The following is a 15202-nucleotide window of genomic DNA, read 5'->3' as shown; positions in this document are numbered from 1 at the left end:
AGAACAGCCTTTAAAAAACTAATGGCAGCACTGAGTCTTACTGAATAAAGTCATTATCTTTACCTGCTGCCAGCAAATACAGTTTTGCTACCAATAACCATTTCCTTTTTGCTCCCAGTTTTAGATGGTAGATGGAAAAGAAACTTAATATCAATCTTGAAATGGTAGCAGTTACCCAGGCATTATAGAAAGAGATGTGTGTGTGGAGATTGATGACATACTGTACCACATGTATGTTTAGCATTTAAATCAAAGCTGGCAAAGCCGCAGAACCAACACTGTGTTTCTGCACCAGTTGCCTGCTTTGAGCTGGGGCTGGCAAATCATTTAACAGAAGCTACAGGCCTCTGTGAGGGTCACAGCAGCTTTTGGGTGAGGTGGAGAGGACGGGTTCTGCTCTCTCCACCTCTCCTTGCCCATGGAGCTCCACCAAACACAGGCAGAACCAAGAGAAGGTCAACAAGAGTGTGAGGAAACCTTAGAGCTCCAGTAAGCGCAAAGGTGAGACTGCAGAGTCGGGCTGAGGAAGGCAGTGAGGGCTGCAATGGGTGTACGACTGCCAAGCCAGCTGCTGGGCTGAGGACAACACAAAATTCATTCGAAACTTGAGGAGAAGCTTAGAAATTTCGTACCCCCATGCAAGCAGCGAGAACTCCTACAGCGAAGCACTGCCAGAGCAGCCTCATGCTGTGTACAGTGGGCTGTGATGTTACCAGAGAGTGGGTGAGTTGGGCTGTGTTAAAAAAAACTTAAATACAAGAGACAGACCAAACCACCAGGCATATGTCTGTGTTGTGAGGGGTTTTAATCTCCCTTATTTTTAACCTTGGAGATAAACGCTTCTATAGGTTGCTCTTTGAGCAAACTGACTACTACTGGTGTGTTGGGCTTGGAAACCTGTCAAGGTGTCAAGTCTGTTGAGTCAGACTGAGTCATGGGTGGATGGGGAAAATGAGGAAAGGCTCCAGGAACTGAAGGTACCACATGGATGAAGATGTATCAGAGAACCAAACGTTTCCATCGGTCAACTCAGGCGGCCCAAACAGCCTTCCCCTCCCCTCAGATACCCATACCGTTCGCTAGCCCTCACTGGAGACATGCATCAACTCCCTTGTTGGCACCAGTTCTCCCACTGCAAGTCAGGTCTGCCTTTAACCCCACTGCAATCACACGTTATCATCAAAGACAGTCCGAAGAGAACCCAACCACCCAGACTCATTTTCCTTCTCAAGGATGCAGCAAGTGCACATCAATCATTCCCACCATGTCTGTCTGCCCTGAGCCAGAACATCTCTCCTGCACCAGTTCTGCACTGCCTCCTCTCCCTGACTCATGACAGACTCCCTCCTACCACCCTGTTTTTCAAGAACCTCTTCCCTGAAAATGGATTCCACAGGGTTTTCTGAAAGATGTGAATATTCCCATTCGTAACAGCAGGTGTTCTGTCATTAGTGGCACTGGAACATTATTCAAAGTATGTAACAACTGGAAAGACCTTTGGGGGTTTTCGCCCTTTTGAATTACCTTCAAATGGAAGGCATATATTATGAAGTATATAAACAGTAATAAATCATATGCAGAATGCAAGACTAACTTAAAGCACCTAGGGAAGTAGGGGAGAGACAAATGCATTTTCTTCTGTGGCATTTCCATACGTACCCATCTCAAGGCTCTTCCAGTGCTTTGCTCTCCACAGCGAGCATTTTATTACCCCTTCCCCCAGAGTCCTCTGTTAAGTGGACTTCCCTGTGTGGTCTGCAGCATTCGTGGAGGACTGAAATGCTGCACCCACCAGCCAATAAACTGTGACCCGAATCAACTCATGCTGCTCATTCAAAGCCATAGCTGACCTCTGTGAGGTTTACCCCAAACCACTACCCCCACAAACCCCAGTTTGCCCAGTCACTCATGCTACATGAAGTCCTCTCCTGCTAACGTGTCAAGTGCCCTCACCTGAGCACCGGCACCAGCAGCCCAGCACCAAGATCCATTCCATATCCTGAGGAGCCCAGCCTCTGCCCCAGACTGTACATGGGTCTATACAACAGGCATGCCAGAAGCAGTATGACCTTCTGGGTGGTTGTGAATTCTGAGTAAAAGGCTTAAAAGGCCTGTCCTGGCAATGCTGCCTGAGGGCAGCCCACACCGCTGGGCCAGCTGCAGAGCACTCTGGAGCTTCATCCACGCAGTTCTCATCACGACAGCAACAAAGTGAGTAACTTGTGTTCAACTGTAGAAACTCCTTGTTTTAAAACACAGGCACATATATGGAGCAAGTTTTCCATTCCAAAATGTTCTCCACAATTTATTTTCATCAAGCTTAATTTCTTAAAATAATGACTCTCCATCTATATATGATTTATTCAAAGGCATTTTGAATATGTTGGCAGTAATTCAGGCACACAAATCCTTACATGCTAACCATCTATGCCTTTTAAAGATACTTGGCCATTGTTTCTAGGAGGACTTGATAATAAACTTTTAACTGCCACATTGCTAAACTATATTGAAGCTCAGAGGTGCTGAGAGATCAAGCTTTGTTTTTAAAAGTTCCCAAATGCACAGCTACAGTCTCTTTATCGGCAAGCACATATGAGCTGTATGTATTTTACGTGACAGGCTAGTAGCTTTAAATTGTCAGCTCATTTTAATTCATTTTCTCTTTGTTTCCAAAACTACCATTTAAAAAGAAAGAAATGTGTATGAACAATTCCCTCCTCCAACCTTGAGTATTTTGATAACAGCAGTACTGGAAATATGAACAAAACATTACAAGCTAGGGAGATAAGTACTCACTGATGGGCGTTTCTGGATACTTATGCCATAAGATCGTAATTTGTGTTTGAACACTTCATGTGCACTTGGGCAGGATTAAGATACACTACTCTAAGGAACGCAAACCAACATGCAAGATGGGCCCTGGACGTAGTCGTGGTCTACCCCAGATTTGGGTAGAGAAAGTACGTTTCTGCATTACTGTCCTCTGGTTGAATGGTCTTACCTTGTTTAATTCTCTCAAGCAAATCATGATATAAATCACTGGTAGATGTGCTCAGTCCCTCAAGAAAGCTGAAAAACTCCTCCCCTATGTGTTATGAGTATTTTTTTCCAGTTAGGTGAGATGGAAACACACCTTTTGCCAGAGGAACTCCTCTGGTTTCATTCTGATTGGTATTTTTAATTAAATAAGGGGTTTGGGGTATTTTTCATTGCAAAGAAGATTTCCTGATATCAGAGGCTGAGGACTTTACATGACACAGCATTTATCCTCTAATGGGCTTGCAGCATTTTCAAGAAATATTTGCTATTTTTTCATCAAGTCTTCATACAGATACCATGGCTTCTTTAGGACAAGAATATTTATGTGCAGAAACAACCCTCATTATTTGAGTCTCACTTGTTTATTAACAAACCCCAACCAACCAAAATCAAATAACCATCACAATGAGTGTGCATTTCTGCTTTTTTCCCTGTACAGAATCTGTACCAAGTATGTAGGCACAACGCATTCATGAGTCAATTTAATAAATTATGGTTTTACATTTCAAAGGCTCCATCTCAGGCCATGCATGTCTGCATATCTGGAACGGGATATTAAACTGCCCTCCAGGCCCCATTAAAGAAATCTTTATCAGATTTCACAGAGAATCAATAAGTGGCAAGTCACCTAGGTTTTAGTTCTATCTCTCTTCTTTTCAGAGTGGAGAGAAGATAGGCCTTTACTGCAAGTCCCATCAGTGCTTGGACTTGATCTTTAAGGTCTTTTCCAACCTCGCTGATTCTATGATTCTGTGACTCTATGATCAGGACTTTTCTAATAAAAAAGAAAACACAGAAGAATAAAAACAACCAGCTCCAATATAAATGCTTTCAAAAGCCATTTAATGTAAAAACAAGGAGAATCCCAGACCATCATGATTCCAGGTTTCAGTCTTCTATTCATACTGGCTTAGATATATATATATATATATATATATATATATATATATATATATATATATATATATATATATATATATATATATATATATATATATATATATATATATATATATATCCTGAAAGAAACCAGGTTCTTCAAGAACAGTGAATCATCATGCCTAAGCCTCTGACAACCCATTCTTTGCAGTTACACCACACTGTGGTGAAGCTCTGCAGCCTTTTTTCCCCGTATTATACTGGAGACAGGACGGATTTTGACTACATGGGCACTGAAATACAGTCCAGAGGCAATGCACTAAGCAGTCTTTTTTGGTTCTTTATGAAGTTAAAAATGCCTGTAATAAAAATTATATAAATAACATTCAGTGTCCCATACTGTTCAAGAAAAGGAAAATTACAGCTGTAACGTTCCACTGACAGATGATGAATACAATTTTCCTCCTCCGAGTCTGCACATAGTAATAAAATATTGATCTTTATGACAAGTTAGATTTGTAGGGAGAACAGTTAAGGAGGATTTCCCAGCTCACAGCAATGACAACAGAGCATATAACATTCAAGATTAAGTGTCACTTCACTGAATTAATGCCTCAATGTAGCCAAGTAAAGGGTTTTGCAAAGAGCCGTAATAGTTTCTTCTCCTTGTTTATGAGTTTCCAAGTCATCATCATTTAATTTATCATCTGTGCTACTGCAGATCAATTTGACATGGGTTATTAACATATCTGGCTCCTGTGCTCCAAGCCACATGTCCCCAATGTACACAGAAGTCAGGAATACACAAACAGCTGTGGAAGAAAAATTAGAGAACAATCAGCACAGACATTCTTCTATTTCCAAGTGCAGTACAAACCCAAACCATTTTACCTCAATACAAACCCAAACCATTTTACCTCCAGACCTATGTTTTAAAACAGTTTCCTAACTCTTTTCCCTAGATGTAAAATCTGTGGGGTGTTTGCCCATGCAAACCCAATGATTCCTCCTCACATTAAGGGAAGAAAACAGGTTTGGTTTTTTTTAGCACAACCTTCTGACCTCTTTAAATAAAACAGTTTGAATACTGAACTGTGGCTTTTGCTGTCAAATGATAATATTGAACAGCATATGGATTACAGCCCATGCCCACATGGACTCATTTGTTGCAGACTATTTTCCCCTTGCAATTACATTTTTTATACCTCACTGAACTCCATTTTGGTCCTAGAAAGGAAGGTTTCTTTGAAGGAGTGCAACTGTAGAAGCCCCTACCTACAGCATGACCCTATTCTGTGCTATCAATCCCTGCACCCATCCCATCAAAGGCATAGTTTTTACTTTGTGAAGCTATGAGCACCAATGGACATGGGCAAACTTCAAACTGTTCTGATTAATTAAAAAAAGACATGGAACTACTTACTTGTGGCTGCCCCATCCCTGGCAGTGTTCAAGGCCAGGCTGGATGGGGCTTTGAGCAACCTATCTAGTGGAAGGTGTCCCTGCCCATGGCAGGAGGATGGAACTGGATGAGTTTTAAGGCCCCTTCCAACCCAACCCCTTATATAATTCTGTGATTACTGCCTTGTTACATGAGTGAAAAGGAAAAGACAAGTTACCTTTCTTGTTCATGTCCTCTTCCGTCTCTGCTGACAAGCACAACATTTTCACGAGTTCATGATAGCTGTTGTTGGTCAGGCCCTGAGCATCCATTAGGTGAAGCATGACTGAACTGAACAAATAGAGCTCTTTAAAGTGTCCAGCTGTTCCACTGCTGGCCTCACAGACCTGGGTGTAAAACCTGAAGATGTTGTTTCTCAGCATCTCATCCCTGAGCATCTCCTGCACTGCCACTGGATGTGGCAAGATGCAATTCTGTAGCCAACGCAGAATTAAGGACACATTTTGCATATTGAGGCTGTGCTCAACCATGGACTTCACTAGCCATTTAGTTACTACATAAGTGGATGCACAGGTAAGATCGACTGCTTCATCTGCAAGCTCAGCAGATTTGAGAGGCTCCCCTTGATGTTTGACAGGTGGTGCTGGGAAAACAGGCTCCCAGTGGGCAAGTATGGAATTCAGATGATCTCTGCATTTCTCCAGCTCGGAGGCTTTCAGGTATGCAGCAGTGTCATCTTCTCTTTCTATCTCATCTTTTTTCCGAATGTGATGATATGCACGAGATGAGGCTTGAGATTTGTTCTTTTCTTTAATATTTTCTGTAAGAAGAAAACCACCACCAAAACAAACATCAGAGACTTCACAGGATTTTCTTGGTACAAAATTATGCAAGACAGACAGTATTATGTGTTGATTCAGTTGCTAAAAGGATAAGCACTAGCCTCATTGAGCCTGTGCAATTCAGAGCAAATGGGCTACAGGCAGCTCCCAGTGGTTCACAGGCTGAAACAGTTGTCTGAACTGGATTGCCTAACTTTGAGGTGAGCGATAATGCCACCCAGACCCTGGCCCACAGCCCAGCAAAACCAAGGCAGTATTTCAGAGGTCCACAAGACACAGTTTTGCCAGAAAGGCTACGTGATCTTAAAGGCCTTTTCCAACCTAATCGATTCTATGATTCACAACACCTCACGGGAAATGCTCAAGCTGCTATCCTGTGGGCTAGCAAAAGCATAGCACGTGCCTGCCTGTGGAAGGTATCAACACAGCCACGCTGCTACTGTGGAGTGGCACAGGCTAAAGCAGTGAAGCCTGCCTTCCTCCAGCACAGCCGCGTCCGGGATGAGTGTCTGTCTGGAGATGTGCTGCCAGCCAAGTCAGGTGAATTTCCCACTCTAAGGAAAGAGATAGGCAGCCAAACTTTGTGATGTGGTGATGTCCTCTGTTAGACGCTGCCCATGCCATGGGGAGCAGCGAAGCTTCCAAACAGTAACAGCCCTTTGCCACCACCGTACCACACAGAGTGTTTTATGGCTATCTGCTTTCTAGAGTCAGTGAGAAAATCATCAGAAATGCCAACTACATGCATTTCAGCATTCTTCCTGGGGGCTGTAGGGGATGGGGACAACTCTTGAAATGTTACCTTGGAAACAAGATTTCAGATAAGGGTCCACTTTTTGTAACTGCTTTATAAGCTCCCGAGGCTTGGAGCAACAGATTAAAATAAGTAAATAAATCAGTGAGTTACAGATGTCACTGTAATAATTCTCTGAAAAATCCTCAGAAAGACACTGAAATTTAGTTTAGAAAAACTAATAGCATCCCTTAAATATAGCAATACCTTTATAATTAGTTCAACTGATACAGAACAGTAAAAAAAAGATGGAGAAGTTCTAATGTGCACCAAGAGCAGTTGTATTTGCAGGAAAGCAGCGTTGTTTACGCTGTTCACTACAAAGTTCCTTGTACATTTTATTCACAGAGATAACAAGAGAAGTCATACAAGTCCAAATGCAGTTTTGCTTTCTTCCAGCTCTGATGGCAGTAAGAAAATTTAACATTTGCTTACTTTACGGATAGTTTTTACCCATATTTCACTTTCAGGTCCCTCATCCACACTGAGAATGATTCAGATCTTTGAGCACAAAGCCTCCGGGCACTGGAAGGTTTTTAAGGTTTCATTTAAGAATACAAACTTTGAAAGCCTGACACTAGATTTGCAACTAAACCCCTTCCTTTTTTAAAACTGTGTTTCTCCAAAGTTTCCAGAATTGAGTTCAAGTTAGAAATCACTACAACAAAGACCTGAAATACTGACTTTCCATTTCTGTTCCTCCTCCCCCAACCTGTATCGGACTGTCCAACAAAAGAAATTAACTCAACTTCCTACAGTTTCCCTCACTTGCCTGGTTCGCTCGTAACAACCTCAACAATCTTAATTTCCTGAAATATTTTAGTACTTACTAAGCAACTCTTTGATTTGGTATTTCTGAGCAAGACTCTGCACATCCTCTTGCAGTTGCAGGTCTTTTTTGATGACACTCCACTTATGCAGCAGCAGCAGGATCTCTTTGTTTGAGAGAACACTGTCGTTCACAGTGAACCGGCTCATTTCTTTGAAGGTCTCAACAACTATAGCACGATATTCCAGCACAGAATTGAGTGTACTGAAAAACTGAGTCAGTTTGGCTGCATCCAAATTAGTCCTATGGAAAGAAAATGAAAGTGCCATGTATTTTTCTGCATGCTAATCCATAAAACAAAACAAAACATGATGTACACAAAATACACAAAACAAAATTCAGGGTTTTTCTCCTTACAGTTTCTTCCTACAGTTTTCTCCTGCAGTTCTCTGCACATATACCTCTGTTTCTCAGGATGCCAGTAGTAATTACTTTCATTCCCACTGAATCCCTAGTGCTTTGCTCCATTAGCGTTTGGCAGAACAGACCATAAAACACAGTCTTTGCTCTCCTGCCTGTAAATAACAAAGGCAGATGGCATGCAAGGAAAAGGCAGAGGTCTGGAGCTTTACCTGCACTTCTTTATTTTCCATGAGTTTTCAAAAATTTGGAGGAATAAAAATAAAGATAGTTTCCCCAGGCTGTGGCAATACTTTGCATGAAGAGCTTCAGGTGCTGTTATGAACCCAGACAGAACTGGTTACCCATCTATTTTCTGCTATTCTTGCTGCAACTGCTGTGCTTAGACAGGTTAGGTGCTCTAGATCTAGAGAGAAGAGACGGACCCTTTCTCTATACTCTGGTCTAGAAACTTTACACGGTTTCTCCTTCTACAATTTCCACATGTGGTACAGACACAGAAAGTCTGAAACTTCAGAGTACAAAAGATCCGTGTACCAAATAGCATTGCTAACTGCAGGCTCTAATCCAGCAGGAAAAATGTGAAACACAGCAGCTTAAAAAACGGCCAGTAAGTAAGGATATAGAACTTGACAGTAACTGCATCAGCTGTTACTTCCCACATATTTAAACAGTTATATCTTCCGGTCAAAGAAATCCCATCAAAATTCACTCAAGATTCAAACTGAAGGGGATAAAAAGCATTACACTACCAGTGACCAAGAAATTCCTCTGGCCTTAGTAAATGTCACACTGGGTAGAGGGTGAGATGCAAATTGTTCAATAATAAAAAAACAAAACAAATAAATAATAGAAAACCCCAACAAAACAAAAACCCCCAAAGCCCCTCAAACCCAAAAGATCTTACCGAATGTGTTTCATTAATGTGATCAAAACATACAGAAATTCATTTACAAGCTGAATGGGAAGAAACTTCCTGTTCTCCTGGGATTGATTCTTGATTTCTCTCTTGCCTCCTAAATTTGTTAGCCATAGAGTGTGGAGTAAGGAAATAATTTTATTTAATATCTTGTTTTCCAGAAACCTGGAAAAAAAAAAAAAGGAAGCAATCACCCATTTGCAAGGCCAATCCTAACCAGGAACCAGTCCATCACCTAGAGGGGATCATATTCCAGTGCACTTTTGGAGCCATGAATGGCAATAGGTGCCTGTCAGCTAGGACCCCATCAGGGCATGAAAACATGGCATCCCTTTGAAGCCCCAGCCACAGGGAGGCCCTGGTTATTGTCCTCTTCTTGCCTTGCTGCAGCTGGGGAAACACAGTAGTATCACAGCCCTGGCATGAGAATGGTGATTTCTGACTTGCATCTTTCATTATACAGCTCTGCCAAGTATTCCATTACATTGCAACCATTGACATCATTTCTCTAGAGCAGTTACTGTTCAAGACAGCATGGTTCCTTATGTTCCTTATTACTTAAGTAATAACTTAAGTTATTAAGTTAATAACAGTTAAGTAATAACAGTATTGCTTACAGCACAGTATCAGAGTAAAAAACAAAGTAAATATGGCTTCTAAGGGGGGAGGGAAAAATCTCATTTGATATGGAAGATGCAATACTACTTCTCAGAAGTACAATCACAAAATAAGTATTGGGTACCAGAAGCCAAATCCAGGCTTTTTCACTTCCAAATTGTCCTGGGTTCAGCAGTAGCAGTCATGTTTCTCCTCCTTGGTAGCTGGTGCAGTGCAGTGTTTTGACTTTCGGCTCGGGAACAGAGCTGATAGAGATGTTTTGGTTTGGCCAAGGACTTTGTGAGCCTCATGCTCTGCCAGGGAGGAGGGGAAGCCAGGAGGAAGCAGAGACAGGACACCTGACCCAAACTGACCAAAGAGGTATTCCATACCACAGCACGTCATGCCCAGGATGTAACTGGGAGTGAGCCGGAAAGGCTGGGAGACGGCAGGGTTGGAGGAGGTATCGGTCGGAGCTTGGTCGGGCTTGGGGGGCGAGTTATCGGTCGGCTGGTGGTGAGGTGTTGTATTCCCTTGTTATTTCCTTTATCATTATTATCATTGGTGGTAGCAGTAGTGATTTGTGTTATACCTTAGTTACTAAACTGTTCTTATCTCAACCCGTGGGAGTTGCATTCTTTTCAATTCTCCTCTCCGTCCCTCCGGGAGCAGGGGGAGGGCAAGAAAAGGGGGGGAAGTGAGTGAACGAATACCTGACTGGGTTTAAACCACGACACAAATGTACCAAATTGTACCAAAGAGAGGTAGGTGTACAACAGGGGAGAAACACTGGAAACCTGTCCAGACAAATCACACTGCAGATGATCCTGAAACCTTGCTTGAACCTGTCAGGGTTCAATGTACGCAGAAGAGATTTTTGTGCGTGTGCACACATATCTATGTCTGTGCCCACATGTCTGCATATATGTGAGGGAGAGACAAGGGGAAGAGGAAGGAGCGGGAGGAGAAATGTTGTAGACAGCTCAAATTCATTACTGTGCTAGTTACTGTGTAAGAGGTCCTATGAAAGGATGTGAATTGTGGATATCTGAAACTGAAGAGTCACATATGCTAAAACAAGGTGCCATTTTGTTTTCTATGTTTTTCAAGGAAGCACTATCAAAAACATGAAGTCCTCCTACTACAGTGTGAAAGCATCTTGATTTTGTTTTTAGAAATACAGGGGAACACTTCGGAGTTCAGCAAGTTCTGCCAGTATGGTCCTAGGTGCCGAATGCCACAACTGCTGACAGGCAATGTCTGTATCCATCACACAGAATCATAGAATAGTTAGGGTTGGAAAGGACCTCACAATCATCAAGTTCCAACCCCACTAAACCATATTACCCAAGGCCTCGTCCAACCTGGTCTTGAACACTGCCAGGGATGGAGCATTCACAACCTCCCTGGGCGACCTATTCCAGTGCCTCACCACCCTCACAGGAAAGAATTTCCTCCTTATATCCAATCTAAACTTCCCCTGTTCAAGTTTTAACCCGTTACCCCTTGTCCTGTCACTACAGTCCCTAATGAAGAGTCCCTCCCCAGCATCCCTATAGGCCCCCTTCAGATACTGGAAGGCTGCTATGAGGTCTCCATGCAGCCTTCTCTTCTCCAGGCTGAACAGCCCCAACTTTCTCAGCCTATCTTCATACAGGAGGTGCTCCAGTCCCCTGATCATCCTCGTGGCCCTCCTCTGGACTTGTTCCAACAGTTCCATGTCCTTTTTATGTTGAGGACACCAGAACTGCACACAATACTCCAGGTGAGGTCTCACAAGAGCAGAGTAGAGGGGCAGGATCACCTCCTTCGACCTGCTGGTCACGCTCCTTTTGATGCAGCCCAGGATACGGTTGGCTTTCTGGGCTGCGAACACACACTGAAGCCGGCTCATGTTAATTTTCTCATCAACCAACACCCCCAAGTCCTTCTCTGCAGGGCTGCTCTGAATCTCTTCTCTGCCCAACCTGTAGCTGTGCCTGGGATTGCTCCGACCCAGGTGTAGGACCTTGCACTTGGCATGGTTAAACTTCATAAGGTTGGCATCAGCCCACCTCACAAGCGTAACTCTTGTTTTCATACTCAGCTGCATTATTATTCTTACCGGATAGTAAAATTATGCCCATTTCACTACTATTTCCCTAATTACCTTTTTTCTAAGATGTGCACTATCCAGGTTAGGAGGCTGTGATCTTGTATGAGCTCATAGGCAGCTCTTGTGACATAGGCAGCATTTTGTAGTATCTCCAAAATACGACTCTGAAACAGAAAACATGATTCGTTCTTTTACAGAATTAGAATATAGTCAAAATATAACTATTATCAATCTTTCAGAAGGTTACAATTAGCAATCTCTCCGGTATCTGATCAACTTAAAATGTATTACCAAACATCATATGTTCTTAGCAACCCCAGGGAAGAAAGCACATTCTCTGTTCAATGCTGCATGCACACAGATGCCCCTCTCAAAAAAGAGGTCTTAAGGCATCTTTTTTTGTCCAAGATTTTGATACCTAGATAATGTTAGCAGACTGGATTTCTTGGAGTGGATGCTCATGAAAATGAGAGCTTCTGGCATGTGAGTTTTCTCACATGCTAAAGCACTGTACAAGTAAAGTGCTGGTTAGGGAATAAAATCACCTAACAAAGCAAAGGCCCTGACCATATAAGCAAAACTGAAGTATCTGCAATATTTTCCAAGAAGCCGTAGAAGTACAACTACAGCCAGTTGAGGAAACTGAGGTTCCACAAGAGCAGGGACATGATCCAATTTCAGGGGACAAGGGTGTGACTCTGTTTCAGAAATAAGCAGTTATTTCCCCTTTCACACATTCACAAAATCAACAAGAAAAACATTTTCAAGAGAGCAAGTGCTGAGTCAGCTGCCCCTTTCTGCTTTGTATTTGTTTAACACCTGCAAGCCATGCAAATGTTTGTGATTTTATGGGGGTTTATGGCTTGTTTGTGGGGGTCTGTTTGTTGGTGGTTTGTTGTTTTGGTTTGTTTTTTAATTCTTACCTGGGAGCCCTCATCACACAAAGGGCTGTTGAAGAAGGAAAGAATGACCTGGAAAATCCTCTGGTAGTCATAAAGCTCATAGCAATGTTTATCACGCAGCCCTTCTCCAAGAAATCTGAGAATCCACTCACGTTCTGTTTTGTACTAGAATCCATAGAAAAAATACTATCAGGCATTTCAAAATAATGCCTGCTCATAGAACCAGAAAACTCCTCACTCCCTAGGAGTGCCAGCACAACGCATAACAGCTACTTCTGGACTGCTCAGTTTTCATCTCTATCAAATTTAATCAATAATATCCATCAGGAACAGTTACTCTTGCAGCCAAAACAGGCACTGTTAATGGAACTTTAAAAGCTGCTGTTTCTAGAACACCTCAGTTGAACTCAACATCAATATTCTAAACTCAAATACAAATGTAAGCTAGCTAGGGCACAACACTCTGTTGGGCTTACAAGAGCACAGCACAATTCATGAGTTTATTGTGTGTTACTATTAAGAAAACAACAAAGAAACCCAGAAATAATACTTCTCACTGCAATATAAAACAAAACAAAGACACCTCTAGTTAAGTACCTATGGAAGAGTAAGATTTCATTGAGTTTTTATGGCTTTTTTCTATTATTTTCTAAAGAATGAGTGAATACCCAAAATGGGATTCTTACATTACCTCGAAATCAAAACTGTAGAAAAGCTGGAAAAACCCTGGTACTTTTCTCAGGTCCAAATACTGGTGTGACAGAAGGAATCTATTTATCTTTATATACATATGCTCCTCTGTGAAGAGAAACAATGGTTATTGCGGAGGAGGACAATGTTCACAAAACACAACCACGCAATATAAATGGAACACGTGCTTTCCAGCATTTCAGGCAGTAGTCAGAACAGTACATTATAGTGAGGAGGCCTTCTGCTCTAAGGCTGATTATACTGCGGGCCATCCTTCCTCTTCTCCAAAATGAAAAGCTCATTCAGAATGTGCACAAAGCAGGTGAGAAGATAAACGTTCAATATGGCTCTGAATTCAGCAAACACAACGTTACTTCATTCACAAAACAGAAATCTGCAGCAAAGTAAGAGGCAAATCTCTCCACATTTCAAGATAATCCTTCATAATTTTTAACCCACAGACCATGTATGTTGCCTACGAGCAGTGGAACAAATTGCCCAGAGGGACTATTTCTATGGGCTAAAGTTTTTATAGGATAAAGCCCTGTGCAAAGTGGTCTGCCTTCATAGCTGGCCCTGCTTTGGGCAGAGGGCTTAGCTAGAAATCTCACAAAGTCCCTTCCAAACTGAACTACTCCCCAGCACCATGGTTCACCTTTGCAGCAATGACTTATGCTGATTCAGTGTCTAAGGCCTACTGAACTTGGGCCAATCTGCTGAACAGTACTCACACCCATCTCGTCCTCTGCCCACCTCCACCCCAAAATAATGAGGAGGTAGTGGCACCATCCCTGATAGATCAGACTGGTTTTGTACACAAATCAAAATGGCACTTCCCACTTCTCCAGTAAGGCAGACTACACCAGAATTGAAAGCTTTTCTTTGGAACACAGGAAAGCATACTTCATGGCTCCTATCAGCGTCACACTATCTCGTCTTCCAGTATTGGTTAAGGACATTATTCCAGTGACTCACTCCAGGAGTTCAACTCACACAGCAAGTTACCATACCTGGCTTTAGAATCTGCTGTGCCACACGAGCAATGTAGAGGGTCAAAGAGAAGGTAAATCTGAGGTTTGGCTGCCTGATTCCATTTTGCACAGCATCCAAGAGATACAGCAACTGCAGCACAAGAGCCCAAGGGAGAAAAGTTTGAACCATAATCCAACAATGGGATAGTGTGAATACATAAATGAGCTTTTAGGGTATTTCACAGGCCATAAATCAAATACCAATCCCATCAAGATTTCCATTCCTACAAATAAAATTTCTACATATTTATAGAACACATTTTTCCCCCTTTTTCTGCCCACTGATTGTAAAGGAAGAAACACAAAGCAATAGGTGAGAAACAGTGGAATTAGAGGACAAAAAGCTTCTTTTAGCTCTCTCACCATGTGCACGTAGGTGGATGAGTAAAGCAGAAACTCTCCCATAAATGTCCATGACCTAAAATTTCTAACCTGGCAAACTACCAATTGCGCTCAGTCTTACCTGACTCTGCTCTCGAAAGCGAGCTCCTTCCAGATGAGAACGAAAGGAAGCCAGGACAAAATATGCAGCTGCTCTCATGTTGGAATCATAGCTGCTAAGGGCAGCTACTGTTAGACCCAGAGCATTGACTTCAACAAACTTGTGACATGCCACTACACACTCTGTGTGGAAAGAGGGGGACATTAAAGAGAAACACCCAGTGCATTATATTGACATGTCACAGAGTATATAACAACACTGTAATCCTTAAAAAACTTCTATTCATAAACACCAATTTCTAGATTTACCCCTACAAACTATTACTTCACTGCTAGGTGAAGGCTCCTTTAAATAACAAAGGTATTTCGCAAATCACTCTGAA

General features: G+C 42.2%; 1 protein-coding gene across 1 annotated transcript in view; it reads right to left on the bottom strand.

The window, feature by feature from the left end:
* Positions 1–4320: 4320 nt before the first annotated feature.
* URB1 (URB1 ribosome biogenesis homolog) overlaps positions 4321–15202 on the bottom strand; it is a 52515-nt gene continuing 41633 nt past the window's right edge. The window contains exons 31-39 of the mRNA XM_057410159.1: positions 14842–15002; positions 14358–14469; positions 13349–13455; positions 12679–12822; positions 11810–11919; positions 9052–9228; positions 7786–8027; positions 5538–6140; positions 4321–4730 (exon numbers count right to left, since the gene is read on the bottom strand). Of these exons, the coding sequence (XP_057266142.1) occupies positions 4525–4730; positions 5538–6140; positions 7786–8027; positions 9052–9228; positions 11810–11919; positions 12679–12822; positions 13349–13455; positions 14358–14469; positions 14842–15002 (1862 nt within the window). The 3' untranslated portion in view covers positions 4321–4524. The remainder of the gene's footprint in view (positions 4731–5537; positions 6141–7785; positions 8028–9051; positions 9229–11809; positions 11920–12678; positions 12823–13348; positions 13456–14357; positions 14470–14841; positions 15003–15202) is intronic.

The sequence above is a fragment of the Pezoporus wallicus genome, unplaced genomic scaffold (assembly GCF_028554395.1).
Source record: "Pezoporus wallicus isolate ANWC-B61680 ecotype Strahan unplaced genomic scaffold, APGP_CSIRO_Pwel_v1 contig_7011, whole genome shotgun sequence".
NCBI classification, from domain to species: Eukaryota; Metazoa; Chordata; class Aves; order Psittaciformes; family Psittacidae; genus Pezoporus; species Pezoporus wallicus.
Note: the sequence above shows the minus strand (reverse complement) of the source record. Positions and strands in the feature narration are given on the sequence as shown.